Source organism: Oryzias latipes, chromosome 7 (assembly GCF_002234675.1).
Source record: "Oryzias latipes chromosome 7, ASM223467v1".
Lineage (NCBI taxonomy): Eukaryota > Metazoa > Chordata > Actinopteri > Beloniformes > Adrianichthyidae > Oryzias > Oryzias latipes.
The window spans coordinates 12003913-12019991 of NC_019865.2; the positions used below are offsets into that span (position 1 = coordinate 12003913).

Below are 16079 nucleotides of genomic sequence, written 5' to 3' on the forward strand. Positions count from 1 at the left end.
GTTTCTGTAAATTCTATTTATCTGATGCTTTGTGTAGATTAAATGTTTATAACTAAATACTAACAGGATATCTTGTCCTCCTGCTGAACCAAAAAAAAGTATTTTGCGTGGTTACCACTAGATGTCCCTGTCACACAACAAAAAGACTTAAGTATTATTCAAGCACTTCAACTCTATCTATCCATCTATCCATCCATCCATCCATCCATCCATCCATCCATCCATCCATCATTGATTGGATTAAAATTTTGTGAATGGTAAAGGACAGATTAACATCTTCCAGCGTGGTTCTGCTCCCTTGTTCAGTGCTTATTGATCCAGTCAGCAGATTCTGGGGACAATTCGTTGCTTGTTCAATCAGCCTTGACATAACCATGTAAGTGTGTTGTTGTGCCTTGAGACAATAGTGATCTAGGGCTCTTGCTGGGAGACTAACGGTGCTTCTGCTGGTAGCTCAGTATCGCAACCAGCAAAGTGTTGATTCAATTAATTAAAATGAAATAAAAGAAAATCTCTACCACTGTAGTGTGTGTTAGTCTGTCTGCAACTTTTGTATTTTTGCAGTTGACATAGCTGCTTGTAAGTCTGTTGAGTTGACAGCATAGTGTCCAACAGTTTAAGAGGATTAAGGGGACCTCACGTTTTCATCATCATTTCCAAATAATCCACCACAAAAGCCTAAAACCACAACAGGCTAGTTATGGGGCTATTCATGCCATCACCAGTTTCCCACAGACTTATTATGAAATTAGAACAATCTTCTGTTTGTGTATTTCCAAGTGTCTTTGTACAAATGTCTTAACTGAAACTTAATGAAATATTCAACATTTAAATAATTTCTCTGAGCAGTTCACATATTTTCACTTTGGTTGAAAGAACAGATTAAATTACTTCAACTTAAAGGAGATTTTTCAACAGACATTTGACTTTCCCAAAATGATTAATGAAATTATGGCAGCTCTCCCACTTAATGCCATTCAGACCCCCCCTTGCAACAGCAAATCTCCAAACCACCTGATTTATTTTTAATGATATTACACCCTCAGTCGGCTGTGTCATGGTAATAATCGAGGCTGCTCCAGCTGCCTCTAGATCACATTAGCCAGGCTTAATATTGACAGTGCCAGGCCCACTAAACAATGAAGCTATAGGAATAGGGAGCTTAGAGGCAGCCTAGCCAGTGGGTATTCTGCAGGAGGTAGAGGAGGTGTAGGCCAGGATGCTCCAGTTCCTTATGCCCTGGAGGATGGTTACCATCATTAAGCTTCTCTTATAGTTCTAGGGAGCTTTAAATCCACCTCTAACAGATCTAGGCCCCACCCAGTCAGACCCATAACATCAAAACCAAACCAATGGGGGACCATGAAACTAGTGGCAACTTGATTCCCTGCTATTATCTCACCGCGTGGTGAGACTTGCCAAGATGACAGCTCAGCCCCCCCACATGGCGTAGATTCATGCTGTGGCAAAATGTTTCAATACGGTTCAGGGAAAATGCAGACATCAGATTAAAGAAGCTATTTTTCTCACTCATGCGCTTAAAAAAATAATTTCAGTGTGCTCTAAAAAATCCCACTTCAGTGGTTGGAGCTGATTGGAGTTGTGCTTTTATGCCTTTGACAAATGTGCTTTACAGGCTGGTTCCTCTGTTTTGCATAATGGTCACACTGGGATTCAGACTTGGCCACTTGTGGGATACTTGCACCTGATCATGTATACCGTGGTTCTTGTAGACTATCACACCTTCACAGTTAATTTGCCCAATTAAAGATCACCTGTGTTTATCGCATCAGGTTGTTCATTAAGGAAAATGTCCTTCAACGGTGAGACTTTATCTTCTATGCCAAATTGTCGTTTGAGTCAGACAGGGTTTTGTATTGTGGCCCACAGATTAGCGTCGTTGATTAGTGGTTGGGTGTAATCCTTTCAGGCCCCCTCTCTCCAAAACACCCCTGGGATATGCCTATCTCCCTGAGGACTGGCAGCATGGCAGATGGATCCTCCTCCCCCCTCTTGTGCCCCCTCCAACAGCACACCCAAAAACAGTGTTGATGTCCTGGGATGTAGGTTGTAAAGTATCCTGAATATGAAACCACAGGCACCTTTGTTTAGTGGCTTTCTCCCCACTTAGTAAGAATTGCCCTCAGGCCAGATTTCTATTCTGCAGCCACATTTCTGCTCAACTGGAATGTTTTCCAAATGCATTAGCCCAAAGGAAGAGGAATAGGTGTCAGACAATCTGCTCTTATTGTCAAGATGTAATGCTTCCAAATTTTACCAGAATTCTTTGTGCAGTTGAATGTTGACTTAATACATGAATACACAATGAGTTTTTAAAACAAAAAGCTGTTGTTTCACAGTTGGAACAAATAAATACATTTATATCTGCAGTTTTTGTTGACTAGACTCAAACACAATCTTCTTTTTTTGTTTAAAAAAATTGCTTCTGATTAAAAAAACTAATGAACTGAGATTTGTTGTTCATTTTTAATTTTTATGTTTCTAATTGGATCAATAACTGTGTGTCTGTGATGCGCAACCATCCTTCAATTAGGAAAGCATGGAAACTAATCATATTCAGCATCAAGAACAACAAATGAAATGAAACACAACTTCCAAAGAAAAGCATACAATTTAAGCTCACTTGAACGTCTAATATATTTAACATTCATTAATAAAACAAGAACTATAAAATAAGGAAAATGCATTAATTCCACAGAGTCAAACTTTACCAAGTTAGTCTGACAACAATACAGTGTCAACTTTCCATTCTGTGTCACGTTGGCTCCTATGCCTCCGCACACCAACTTTTTGCACAAATCCAAGCTCAGTACATCTTTTGTGATCACTACAAGGGGCTCAGCTTTCTGAGGCACACCAAAGAGCCTGTGTGTAGAGGTTTAATTCCTATTGTTTTCATGCAGACTTGGTGTTTGTGAGTGTGTCTGTGTTTCAGCGAGAGGGAGAGGGAGATATAGATGAAGAAAAAGACAGAAACAAGGACCCATCTGTCAGCGTAGTTCACCAATCCCTCCCAATCCACTCGGAGTCCTTGGGGACAGCAGTGTGAGACAACTCACTTGTGGCACCACTTTTTTCTGATGCAAAAGGGTTTTCCTATTTGCAAAATAACTGCTAAATACAATACTGACACTCTTTTGGTATTTTTTTTAAACAAATGTGTTACAAAAATTCATGTGCAAGTTTCAGCACAATAACACCTTTAAAAACGTAGGAACCTTTAGCTGATGTCATGGTCGATTTGTTAAATTATTATGAAAAAAAATCCAAAATAGTTTAAACCACTTGATTTAAAATCATGCAAACTCATCACAAATAGTTTTAGAGGACATATTCACCATGACCTCTTTCACAACGTTGGTTATCTGTTACTGCTGAAAAATGGGAGCAGGCCAATTCCCTCTCCGTTACTCAGACAGTCATTTGGGAAACTGATGGTGACCGTGGGAGACAGGGAAGCTCCAATTCCCCATTCAGGTTGCAGGTGTGTTGAAGCCATTGGCGCACTCATGAGACAGGAGGTGTGTGTAGGATCCGTGTTTGGGGGTAGAAGTGCGCGTACCTGGGGACCTTTGGGCACATCATATAGCCACGCGCACACGTTTACGCGCCTAAGCACAAATGCAAAGGCTAATCTCTGCCCTGACCGAGAGCGACGGAGAGCTTCAGCCAAGTGGATAAATGTTGTTTCAGCACGTGATATCATCTTGTGCTGAAAGCGTGTGACGCTTGCTCATCCAAGCAACAGATGCCCCCCACCCCGCGCTTCCTATTTTGGACCATCTGTTCGGTTGTATGCTCAATAAATCTTTAGAAAAATGGTTTACCTGTTTTAGCACGTTTTATAAGACATGGAACTAGATTATAGTCTGAAGATCAATAGGAGACTCAGAACTTTGAAAAAAAAGCCTAAGCGCGTCTTTGCGTAATCGCGCGCACAATGGACTGATGCGGGGGCACGTGCGACTCGCGAGACCCCGGCTGTCAGTGGCCGGTTGTGACAATAGACTCCCACTGTGCACGAGGAATGGCGGGCTTTTATGAAACTCTAACATATGCAAAATAAGTTATGCGATCAACGTGGCTGCACAACCAGAGAAAAAAAGCAAAACAAAACAAATAAAAACTTCACAAGAACATTGAAAAACTGCATGCGTAAAAGTTCCAATTTGGGAAACTTTGTTTTCATTATTGCGCCCCTCGATTCAATAATCTGATTGTCCTTCGGGGCAGAAAATGACGCCAAAATGCAACACAGAAACTGCATGACCGGGTGAGTAACGCACACACCTGCTCTCTGCGCACCAAGCTGTCAGAATCACTTAGATGAGCACGCAGGGAAGAGCGTCTCTTAACTCGGAGAAGCGCATGCCTACACCGAGTTTAATTAAGTGGAACATTTCTAATCCAACCGCCTAATGACGAGATAGACAATCGATTAAAGTGGCTCTTTGTTAATGCACACCCCAACAAAACTGAGCAGTGGAACTTATTATGCTCGTGACAAAAGACCCAATCCGTTTTAAAGTTTTAACAGACGTAAAAGAAGATATTTAATTTTTTTCTTTTCGTTATTTATTTATTTATTTATTTGGATGGGAACAGTTTTTGTGATGCCCGTGGTTAACAAGGTAGAATAAAAAATAAAAAAAACAGACATAAATCATAAATTTGGAAGTCATTAAATACAATCATAGAGAAAAACAAACGTTGACACCTAATGCCTCCAGAGCAAATAAAGATGCTATCTTAGTTTATTAAATCTTCAAAAGATTTTAAATTTTATGATTACATTTGTTGTCCGATTACAAAACGTTTATTTTGTGTCTTGACAAACCTGGTGTGTCGTTTAACATTCGTAAAAAAAGCGAAATTGAATGTGCCTTCACCTGAAATCGGGAACATTTTTACATCAGTTAATCTATTAGATTTGAACAAAACATGCGATTCTAATCAAACAAAGACACAAAATGAAATGATTGGCAATTCATAATTAAAGTAATGTGGCGCGTGGCTTTTGTGGAAAAAACCCTTTGTAAAGAATGCGTTTCTTTTTGTATAATTTGTTTATGACTAATTTGTTTGTTCATTTTAATAGGACAGAAGAAGATAAGAAAACTTAACACAAACATAAAAAGTTTTAATAATTCAATATATGAATAATTACATCTAATTAAAAGGTGTTCATTTAAAAAATAAACTGCAGATTTAATGATTCATATATTGTGAATATGCAATGATCTGAAATGAAATGATCTGACGTTTTATTTTATCATTTTAAAATTTGGTAAGTCGACAAGGAAGACCCAGAACCCAATTCAACCTAAAACTACATCAAAGCATCAAATCATTCTTGAATAAAATCTTTCTAATTGTTTTTTTCCTCTAGTATTTTGCGACTGCCAACCCCTCAGTCAGTGCTCCCGCACCTCCATAAAGGAAGGAAGGCTCTGCGTGTGCCGGAGCCCTCTCCTCCTGTGTTCTGCAAACATTTGATGAGGTGGAACTCTTGGTCACGAGCCCGCCACGCGCTTTTTGATAAGTTGGAGATGGGTGGGCGGCACAGGGAGGGGCTTGCCCCTCTAAAGGCTGAGCAAACTCTGCCTGGACGAGCCAGTCAGATATGAAAGTTCTGCGCGCTCATGGCTTTCTGACAGAGCAGAACGGTTCGGGACAGAGGCGGATGTGCGCTGATACAACCCATCTTCTTTGGGATTACAACTCACTTTGCGGCTTTTCTAAAATCAAACCATTTATTTTGTTGGCAAATTGGAGCAAATCGACCACTGGACCCCAAAACAGGTGAGTTTGCACGTGTGCAAGTTTTAGGTTCAAGTTCGATGCAGACGAAAATACGAATTTTAGGAACTCATAGTCACACACATTTAACTTAACCACCGCGAAGATTCACACAAAAATATAAATCTACGAATCTAATTTCTTCCCCCAATTTAAATTAAGTTAAAATAGTTTAAGTATGGAGTTCATTCATTTCTTACATTTAAACGTCCAAATTGTTGTTGTATACTTTGTGCCCCATATTCGAACTATTCTAACAGCGCATAAAGCCTTAATCCACTTCTTTTAAGATTGAAACAACAAATTCAATACATTGAATGATCTGGTTCCCTTTTTTTTATTTTTTATTTTAGTAACAGTCCAAAAGAGACAACAATTAACTCTTGTTCTTTTATAACCCAAGTGGGCGTGATGTTACATGTTTTTTTGATTGTGTTCCAATTTAATCTCTGACCTTTGTATGCTGAGTAAATCCCGCCGTGTCCCAGATTGGCAGCGTCGCCTCAGCGTGCGCAGCAGCGGGGGACGAGCAATTCAGCACTCTCATCCCACCACAGCTCCAAATCCTTTTACATGAGAATGCCACTTTACTGCACAATAATTATCAAATGGATTCTTAAAAAATGTAGGGAAAAAAATCAGTGAGAAAAGAGCAGTGAGCTGTCCACACTGCAGTGCTGAAACAGGCGCTCTTTCCATTGCATCTGAGACTAAAAATGCGCAATATAGTAATAATAACAGATAAAATTGATTATTTTGGTTTCAGTTCAAATTTAAAACCAGTTTTTTTTTTAACTTTCAGATAAAATGATGACCAAACCCTTTGGAAAAAGTGGGGATATGAACGATCTTGTTAGCTCCCTTGGATGGCTGGAGGAGGATGGCAGCTCGCAAGATGGAGATGAAAGTCCAGAGATGAGGGGGCGCCATGGCCTGAATGTAGGGGGCCGTGTCCACTCCTGCACAGAACTGGGGAGTGAGGACATGGATGAAGAGGATGATGATGAAGAGGTGGGACCAAATGGTGAAAATGCTCCCAAAAGGAGAGGTCCGAAGAAAAAGAAGATGACTACAGCTAGAAAGGAGCGCTTTCGTGCCCGCAGGATCAAGGCCAATGCCAGAGAACGTTCTCGAATGCACGGACTGAATGATGCTCTGGATAATCTGCGCAGAGTCATGCCCTGCTACTCCAAAACACAAAAACTGTCCAAGATTGAGACTCTACGGCTGGCCCGCAACTACATCTGGGCTCTGTCTGAGGTGCTTGAGAGTGGTCAGTCCCCAGAAAGTCTTGGGTTTGTTGAGATGCTTTGTAAAGGTCTTTCACAGCCTACCAGTAATCTTGTGGCTGGTTGCCTGCACCTGGGGCCCACTCCAGTGATCCTTAACAAGCTGGAGGACAAGAGCGGAGGCCCAGGAATGGGTGGTGTGGTTGCTGGACATCCACTTAGCTACCCTTCCCCAGGCCTTCCCAGTCCACCTTACGGCTCCCTGGAGGCATCCCATCTCCTCCATATGAAGGGATACAAAGGCCCTGTTTACGACAACCCCTCACCAAATGAGTGCAGCTCTGGCACCCCTCCTTATGATGGGCCCCTCACTCCCCCCCTCAGCATCAGCAGTAACTTTGCCCTGAAGCAGGAGCCTTCTCCCCATGAATCCGAAAGGAACTTCACATCTCACTCTGGCCAGCATGCTCACTTCCTCCCATCCCACCATTATACCAACTGCACTGGCAGCCTACCAGGAGGGCCTCAAGGCCACCAAATCTTCCAGACATCACGATATGAGCTGCCTCTGGACGTGACCTTTGACTCCTTTCCTCCCTCTCACCTGGTCACTTCTCAGATGGGCACCATCTGAATGGGACAGGAACAGTGAGTGACTCTTTCAGAAGAGAAGAGAAGAGAAGAGAGGTGAAGAACTGATTGCTGATAACTGCTGTAAAAAGATTCTTTTATAGAGAAAACAGTTTGCATTCATGCTGTTTGGAACTCTGGGAGAGCTTAGAATGCTCAGAACGAGAGAGTCTCAGAATAATTTCAACTTAAACTACCTGCTGCAAACATGCACCCTTAAAATGTACGGTCTTATTTATTCTTATTTTTTATTGATATTATATTAGGATGTTGTTTTTAAAAAAAATTAAAGTAGCTCCCTCTGTTGTTTAAGAGTGGAACTGAGAATTAGTTGGATAAATTGTTTGGAGCAGCTTGAGTTCAAATATGAGAGCTTTGATACAACATTTGGAAGTTTACATATCAAAATGATCAAAAAGTGAATTGATTGAAACTGTGCACTGGGGTCAACTGTCAATGTCCTGATTTTAAGAAAGCAATGCATTATTTATAAATGTATTTATTATTTATTTCAACACCATTTAGATTCTTCTCAGCGCTGTTTTCATTTTACTGTCTTCTTTGTTTGTTACCATTCTTTTTGTAGCTTTTACTTTATTTAAGATATTTATTTGATGTATTTCAGGTACTTATTTTATTGATGTTTTCATTTTTGTCTCAGTGTACTGTCAAAACTTGGCTCTTTCGCACTTAATTGAATAAATATTCTTATACTATATGCTATTTCCATAGTAACAAATGCTTGCCACGAGTTTCAATACTTTCATCTAGTTTTTTCGGTAAATTTCAGCATAAATGCATCTTGGTCCCATTGTTAAAGTTACATTTTAAGTTACAACTTACTTTCTGCACACAATAAACTTGTTACACTGATCAAATGAATTAAATGAAAGACACCCCCCCCCCAGATGTTATTAAAAAGACAGAAAAAAGTCAGAAAAATAAAATTATAATTCAGTTTTTTGTATGAAATAATTGAATCAGATGTTGCACTAATTTTCTCTGATTTTTAATAGATGCAATAAATATAAAATGATTAATAGAATGATAGAAAAACACTAAAGAATTTAAATATTATGAAGCCAGAAAACAACCACACTAAACTTTTTCGAGTGATGGTGGAAGACTTTTCATACAGCTAAATTACATTAACTTCCATAAATTTGCTTTTAAAGCACAATTTTTTCAACACATTTACTTTAACTCACATTTTAAACTAAATCGATAAAACCTATAATGCTCTGAAGCTTTTAATTTAGCTTAAAACGAAAAGAAATTTCATTGTGTTGAAGGTGACTATTGCATGGTGTGTGCAGTCTGTGCATGATGCCATTTGAGGGCTTGCGAGGGGTTTATATGAGGTCATGCATGAGGCAGTTGTGGGCCATGGGAAAACAGCTCTGGGGAACAGGTGAATGTGTCACAGAGGCTTTTCTCGGTTTCTGTCGTTCACTTTCTCGTGCACATGTCCCATTTCCCCATTGAGCTCAAGCCAAAACACTGCAGGGCGAGGACTTGTTTTAAAATATCTCCATAATGGGTAGAAAATGTGTGGGTTTTCTGCTAAGAGGAAAAAATAGGCTTTTTTAAAGACAAGCTCTCTCCTGGAGATGTCTGAAATATGTATATCGGTCGACTATTTACCAAAGCATCGCTTTTGACTTCTGGGTTCTGAAAAAACATGATTGCACTTGAGAGGAAGAACATCACAGCAAAGTGCAAACACAGAGTCTTGAGAGTGAGAGCTGCTGTGTACCTATGTATTTTTTTTCCTTGTAGTCCTTCAGACAATTAAATGAAGTGCCCCCCCCCCCAAACTCTCCAAAAGGTTTGTCTTTTCCAGTTCTGGAAATAGTGCAGAAAGGCAATGAAAGAAAAGAAAATGATTGTTTTAGCGGGCGCCGCTGGCCCATTGTGAACGCAGCCTGTTCTTTCTCTTGACCTGTGACCCGTTTTGTTTTGCTCTTCTCGTGTGGGGAGGGCAGACAGCTGGGGGATCTGCAGGGGGCTGATGGACAGCTGGGCCAATTTGGGGAGAAAGAGGAGTGTAAGAGCATGAGAGAGGAGGATGAGAGAGGGAAAGGGGGACTGTGAGGTGGAGGGAACAGGAAAGGGCAGGCGAGGTGACAGAGTTCCATGCTCTTCATTCAAAAGTTTGTCCCAAGTGCTCCTGCATGTCAGCTTTGGGATGTGAATGAGACATAACGATACAGACGTTTGGTCTGTGAGAAAGTGCTGTCAGAGTTAGCTGGCACACAGCCTCTTTGTGCATATGCCACTTTGTTACAACAACCCTGGTGGGGGGCAGGGAATGTAAAATATCCACGAGAATTCAAAACACGAGTTGGTGGAGATCATCAATGGTTCCGACAAAATGCAGCGGCTAAATTCGGCTAAAATCTGTGGAACTAAGAAGTCTAGGCACTGAATACTTGATTTTTATTAAAATTCTTGTTTTTACTTTTAAAGTCCCACTCCAATCAACCTTTGATCTATCTTAAAAGCATTCCTAGTGGCTTTTTGGATCATGATTATGCAGTTTTTAGGCAAAAATAAAAACCTGTCTCGTTTCATAGGATATAGTTTCTGCAGAGCGGCAGTAGTTCATCAGAAAATTTGCTGTGGAAAGGACTGTTGGAGTAAGCCTGCGGTCATTTCCCATGATCCACTCTCTCCTGCTATCGTACAGTCCAGCAACGCCCCAATCTAACAATAGCGGTGCAACAAAAAAGGCGAGCAATATCTGAGTTATCTAGCCTTACAGTTTTGAGCCAAATGCCAGCTCAGATGAGAAAAATGAAGACACTCATGGATCTAGTCGTCTACAAGTGGATGAACCACAATGGAGCGGAGCAGGGAGCTTGTGGCCCGGCAACTGCAGTTTGTATGTACAAACTACAAACTTTATCAGACAGCATTTCTTCGTCTGCTCTTGATTCAACGCGATTTGAATAAAGAAATACTAAGAACATGTTTAAAAACACCAAATATACAATTTTCCTTGGAGGGGCTCTTTAAGTCACTCGCAGGTACTGCAATTTTCTAGTTTTCCTTTGAAATTTTTCTCCGGACTAGCTTGTGCCACTTGTTCCGAGAACCAAATGGAGGTTTGGCAACAAAACATTTAAATCCAAGATTGCAAAATACAAACAGGATATCATCATAAACTCAAGGTGAGTTGAAGTATGAATTTTGGGATGGGACAAGTGCTTCTTCTGTGATATAATGGAATAAGTTTCTTGTAATTTGAAGTCCTTCATGATGACATCTTGGCTGTGCCAGCGGGATGCAACTTGCTCACGTTTTTTAGAGTTCTGTTTGTTGGACCAAAAACCAAATAAAAAGATGACACTATTCTGAATCCCCGAAAAATCCTTTTAAAGGGTGCAAAAGCATAAAGTTTAGATGTTTGCATGAAACCACAGTATACCTTTTATTGAAGACAAGGCTGATACCACAAAGAGAAGACATAATTACAAATTCTAACCATGTTTAAAGCAGGATAAAGCTGGTGCTCTTTTCCTCTCATTCTCCTGTGTTTACGCTTTAGTTTCTGTGTACAGCAGACTTAATCCATGAGCCAAACAAGAGTGGCCCAGACTAAAATGAAAAAAGGGCCTGATCTGTAGGAGCTCGATGCAGGGATAAAGCATTGTGATTAAGACTGTATTAATGGGGCCATGGGAGGCTGGAAGGCTTTAATCAGTGTCTGTGTGCCGATAATCCCCCTGCCTTTAAGCTGGGGTGAACACAGCGATCCTCCCACCCTTGGGTCTCAGCATGGAGGCACACAACACTTGTGACTGGAGGGTGCATGGGGTCATGGGTGCCCAGGTTGAGAGGTGGAGCACCCTGGATAGGGAAAAGTCGCTGGTTGAAGATACATAAAAGACATGATGAAAGATGGCACTAAAAAGATGGCAAGGCTGGTGCTGAAAATGCGACTCTAAACCAGATTTATGTTGAAGTAATGGAAAAAATAAATACATACAACATTCCACAGTCCCACTTTTGGACAACTTTAAAAATACACATTTTCCTCAAACACGAAATTTAATCAAGACAAAAACCTATCAGTTAAAATAGAAACACATACGAAAATGAAACAGAAAGAATAAAAATAAAATAAAGAACAAAAATAGCAAAGTCAAAAGTGTGTTTTAAAATATAATAAAGGAGAAAAGAAATGAAGAATTCAAAATATTAGGTTTATTGTTGTCATTGTCAAGTACAACGAAATTTAAAAATGTTCTCTGGTCAGTCCATCATTCATTCTGTTTTTAAAACATAAAAACATAACTTATACCTAAGAGCTTTAGATTTAAGTAAAAAAAGATGTGTGATAAAATAGTCATTCAAAAAGATTTGCTTTCTCAAACAGTAGTTTGAATTTAGGCGTTAACTTTGTTGATTTCTAAGTTTCTTTTTTTTTTTTTAAACATGTGCTTCATTTGTAAATTGACTTTAGTTTGAAATACAGGTTTATATTTGATACAGCTTTCTTTTGCATATCCTAACCATTTTCAGGATGTTTTATTCTAAAAAATAGATATCTACTGTAGACGAAAGCACAAAACCGTTTGGCAATTTTATATGTACTTGGGAACGGACCGAATGGAAAGTCTTCCAGGTTCATTACCTGTGGAAGTGGGCGTTAAAGGTGATTACCTAAGGATAAAGGGGAGGGAGACCCTCCCCACTCAAAGTTCTTTCAAAGTATTAGGGTGTAGGAGTTAAAGAGCTTCTAATGGGATCTGGATGCTGACGTGTTTACCATGCCCCCCACCCTCTGCAAGCCCAGTGCATTGTGGTAGTTTCGGGGCTTTAGGACACCACAATGGGCCGAGTGAAGGGACAGATGGAGGTCTTTTTGGAGGAGGGCACACATGCACAAAAAACAGGGGGAAAAAAAATTCACAGAGGTAGGAGGGTCATGATGTCTGAGAGAACAGGCAGCCGGCATACCCAACTGCGGACATGGGAGAGCATTAGAGGTGAAGGGGGGGGGAACAAAAAACAATTTATCAGTAAACATATGACTTTGATATGTAGTCACTTTGAGAGTTCATCTGTCTGCCGACTGCCTTCAATTTTAAGCCAATATGCAGAATTTCTTGAGAAAAATTAAAGGCTGAAATTGAATTTTTAATATAAACAACCCTAAAAAGCTCATGTTCACTGCAAAATTCTACACAGTTTTTTCTGCAATTTTAATATGAATGCAGTAAAAAGCCATTTAACTTGAAAATATAGAAGGCATCAAGTGACTGACAGATTCTTGAGAGGAGACTCCAAGCCCTGGAGGAGGGTATAGAGGGAGGAACTGGCGGTAGGAGCAACAGATGGGGTCTGATGGATAGCTCAGGTTGTAAAGTTTCTGTTTGTAACATCTGTCCATTTGTCCATCTGCTACACTTGTGTATATTTTGTTTAGCTGAATCTCATTAATTAGAAAAGTACACTTAAGGTCATGATGTAAACTGTCATGTTTTATTAGATCGGAAGAGCCAAAAGTTCAATCGCGTTAGTTTAAAATTTTGACTCATTTCAGTTTTTATACCACTAAGTGTTTACCGTTAACCCATACCCATGGTTTAATGACACTGATGTCACCCATGGGGACATCCCATAGGTGACATCAGTGTAACAAAATAATCAGAAATGGATTCTGTGGCCCACTTGGTTTGTGGTAAAATACACAAGTCTATTTTTGAGAAAAAAAAAACACAATGGGTCTGGGTTCTTACGGGTTAAAACTGACAGGCCAATTACACAGCTATTTTCTATACAATGAAGTGGATTGGGGATTTATGTGATTACTACAAGACTTAAAAAATAAATTAAAATCCAGCTTTGCTTACTTGATCAGTTCTCTCAATCAAAAATGACATGTTAAATTTTCCCTTACATTGCATAATGCATTGTTGCTTTGCATTTACATCATGTATTAAACAGATTTTGCACCAAAATTCACCTTTAGAATGACGTTTCAAAATTGTTCAGTTTAAAAAAAAAAAAAGACAGTTTTATTAAAATTGTTGCATCACATAGGAGTATTTTACTTTTGTCTAAAAATATTCTCTTCAATCCCGTTTGCATTGAGCGGATAAAGGAGAATTAAGCAGCTGATCTAGGCTCAGTGGCCAGAGTGTTACATTAGACGTTAATCCAGAATAGAGGAACATTGGAGAAGGAACAGCATCTTTAATCAAGTACTTTATTCATTTAACTCATACATGACCTGAAGCCAAAATGGGGTTTCTGCTGCATTCAAAATACATTCTTCCATAGCTTTGGGAAAAAAAATTTAATGTTAAAAATTCAAAAACAAGTGTAGCAGCATGAATATTTGTTGCATTGTCAGCTGCCCAATCACTTCCAACGTTTATTTTTATTTTATTCTTAGGTGTTTATGAAGTGTCCGGGCAAGCTCTTGGTCCACACTGTCCTCTATATGTAACAGATGTTACTGGGGCAACAGTTGGTATTCAAAAGGAGGGGCTCCAGGCCATCTGTCCAGGGTCAAGGTTTGAAAAGACATTGTTGAGATGGTGGTACATTCATGAAAATGGTGAGTCTTTGGTTGGGAAAAAGGAGGAATATACCCTTCAGTGTAATCCCTCCCAATGTGAATTTTCGTTTTAGTTGGAATTAATTACAATTTTAAGTGAAACTGAGGACACCAAAGCCCTTTTAACGTGACCAGATTACAGTTCAAGATCTAAAGCACCATCTTGTGGTTACAGGTGGTACTACAAAAAATGAAGCAATGCTCTTTTTCGCTCAAAATAAATTCCTGCAGGATCAGGAGTTTCGTGAAGAAGAAAAAAAAAAAGAAATAGTAAAAATCATAGGGTTTCTAGCTGAGATTTCAGCCCTTCAAGAACATGATTCATGTCATCACGCAGTTGTGCCATCTTCTTGTGACAGACTTTCCTCTGGATAAAAAAAAAAAAGACAAAATAAAAAAAAAGTCATAATTTTCTAAACACTTACCATACTTATTTAAACTGCATACCAGTTTATAGGAAAGATTCTTACAATAAAGACTTTGAGCCTTTCTTTTTCCAGGATAAAAAATTCAGACACTGTCAGCTCATTGAAGATTTTCTTCATGGATAAGAATCCACAGTTTGGGGAGCGTTTTGCATGCTCAGTCCTGATGGCATATTAAGAATAAAAACTGTTCATACAAAAATGACCAAGGTTTGTTCTGTTTTGTTTTTGCACAGTTTAAATAAACAGTTATTTATAAACTCATCCCAACATGCTTCTTACCATGGATCGTCATCTGGTTCCCAGCCCTCCAGCTCGATCAGGCAGAAGAAGCAGCAGGCAACATCAGGTTCATTCTGACTGGGGCAGTGGACAAACCCAGCTTTAGCCATCTGTAAAGGCAACAATAAAGACATAGCATAGGGTATGAATGTTTCTCATTGCATTGTAATATTTCTGATGTACTTGGATATTGGCGGTCTCGTAATGACAGCAGCAGAAGATTCTGTGAATAATTGTTACCCTTTTTGATCATTTCCAAATTAAATTAATGAGTTGTGAACGATATTTCACTAAAAACAACTTATGTTTAGGCCACAACATAAGTTTAGACATATTTCATCATTCAGTTAGTAAGCAAATGTTGCTTTTATATTTAGAAAAATGAATCTTCAATATTTATGGCTGCCGATGCTAGTCACTATTCAGTCACTGAATATGAGTGGGGTGTTCGCTGCTGTAGACAAATCCCCAAACTAACCTGCAACTTATTCGTATATCATTTTTTAATCATCATGTCATGTTTTTGGTAGAGTGTGCGTGTGTTTTTATTTTGTGAAGTACTGTGTGTTACTATGCATGAAAAATGCTTTAGAAATAAAGTTTAATTTGATAAAGTTTAGAGGCCCGCTTACCTTTTCAGGTGTGCAGTTGCATTCTTCTCTGAAAGGCCAATCAGCAAAGCTTTGTTCCCTCAAGTCCTGACAGTACATTTTCTCATGTGTGGAGAATCTCTCTGTCAACACCTCTATGCTTGCCATCCTTTCACTCTACAAAAAACCCACACAACTCAACCCAACAAAAGTAAGTTTCACCACATCCCTCTGCTGACATTCAAGGCTGCAGGGAAATTCTTCACAGCATTTTCCAATTTTGGCTGATTGCACCCAGCCCAGCTTGAAGTTGCTGAAGCAAATGTAGAATCATGATTCAAATCTGTTGGTTGTTTTTTTTTCACAGAGTATGTACAGTAATGTAACAGTTTTATCTGAAACGTTCTGCTCTTAATAGTATTAATAATAATAGCATTCCTTTTGCCACAATACTTCAAAGACTATCAAAAGAATAATGTTTATTTTTATGCATCCTTAACAGAACAATAGCGAATCACCTTTTGAATTTAGG

General features: G+C 39.3%; 2 protein-coding genes across 3 annotated transcripts; one reads left to right on the top strand and one right to left on the bottom strand.

Annotated features, from left to right (window-relative positions):
* The first annotated feature begins 5560 nt into the window (after window positions 1-5560).
* On the top strand, window positions 5561-8393 carry LOC101168209 (neurogenic differentiation factor 4). Its single transcript, XM_004070444.4, has 2 exons — window positions 5561-5823; window positions 6623-8393. Exon 2 carries the CDS (start codon window positions 6628-6630, stop codon window positions 7681-7683), a length of 1056 nt encoding a protein of 351 aa, XP_004070492.1. The 5' UTR covers window positions 5561-5823; window positions 6623-6627; the 3' UTR covers window positions 7684-8393.
* Window positions 8394-13875: 5482 nt separating this feature from the next.
* LOC101168459 (baculoviral IAP repeat-containing protein 5.1-A) lies at window positions 13876-15818 on the bottom strand. 2 transcript variants are annotated; one of them, XM_004070446.4, is made up of 4 exons: window positions 15590-15818; window positions 14958-15067; window positions 14698-14838; window positions 13876-14617 (listed from the first exon to the last, which is right to left on the bottom strand). In XM_004070446.4, coding segments are annotated over exons 1-4 (378 nt in total). In that variant the 5' UTR covers window positions 15716-15818; the 3' UTR covers window positions 13876-14616. The 2 variants fall into 2 exon arrangements, with proteins under 2 accessions (XP_004070494.1, XP_004070493.2); XM_004070445.4 differs by having other exon boundaries at window positions 14721-14838; window positions 15590-15808.
* Window positions 15819-16079: the final 261 nt, after the last annotated feature.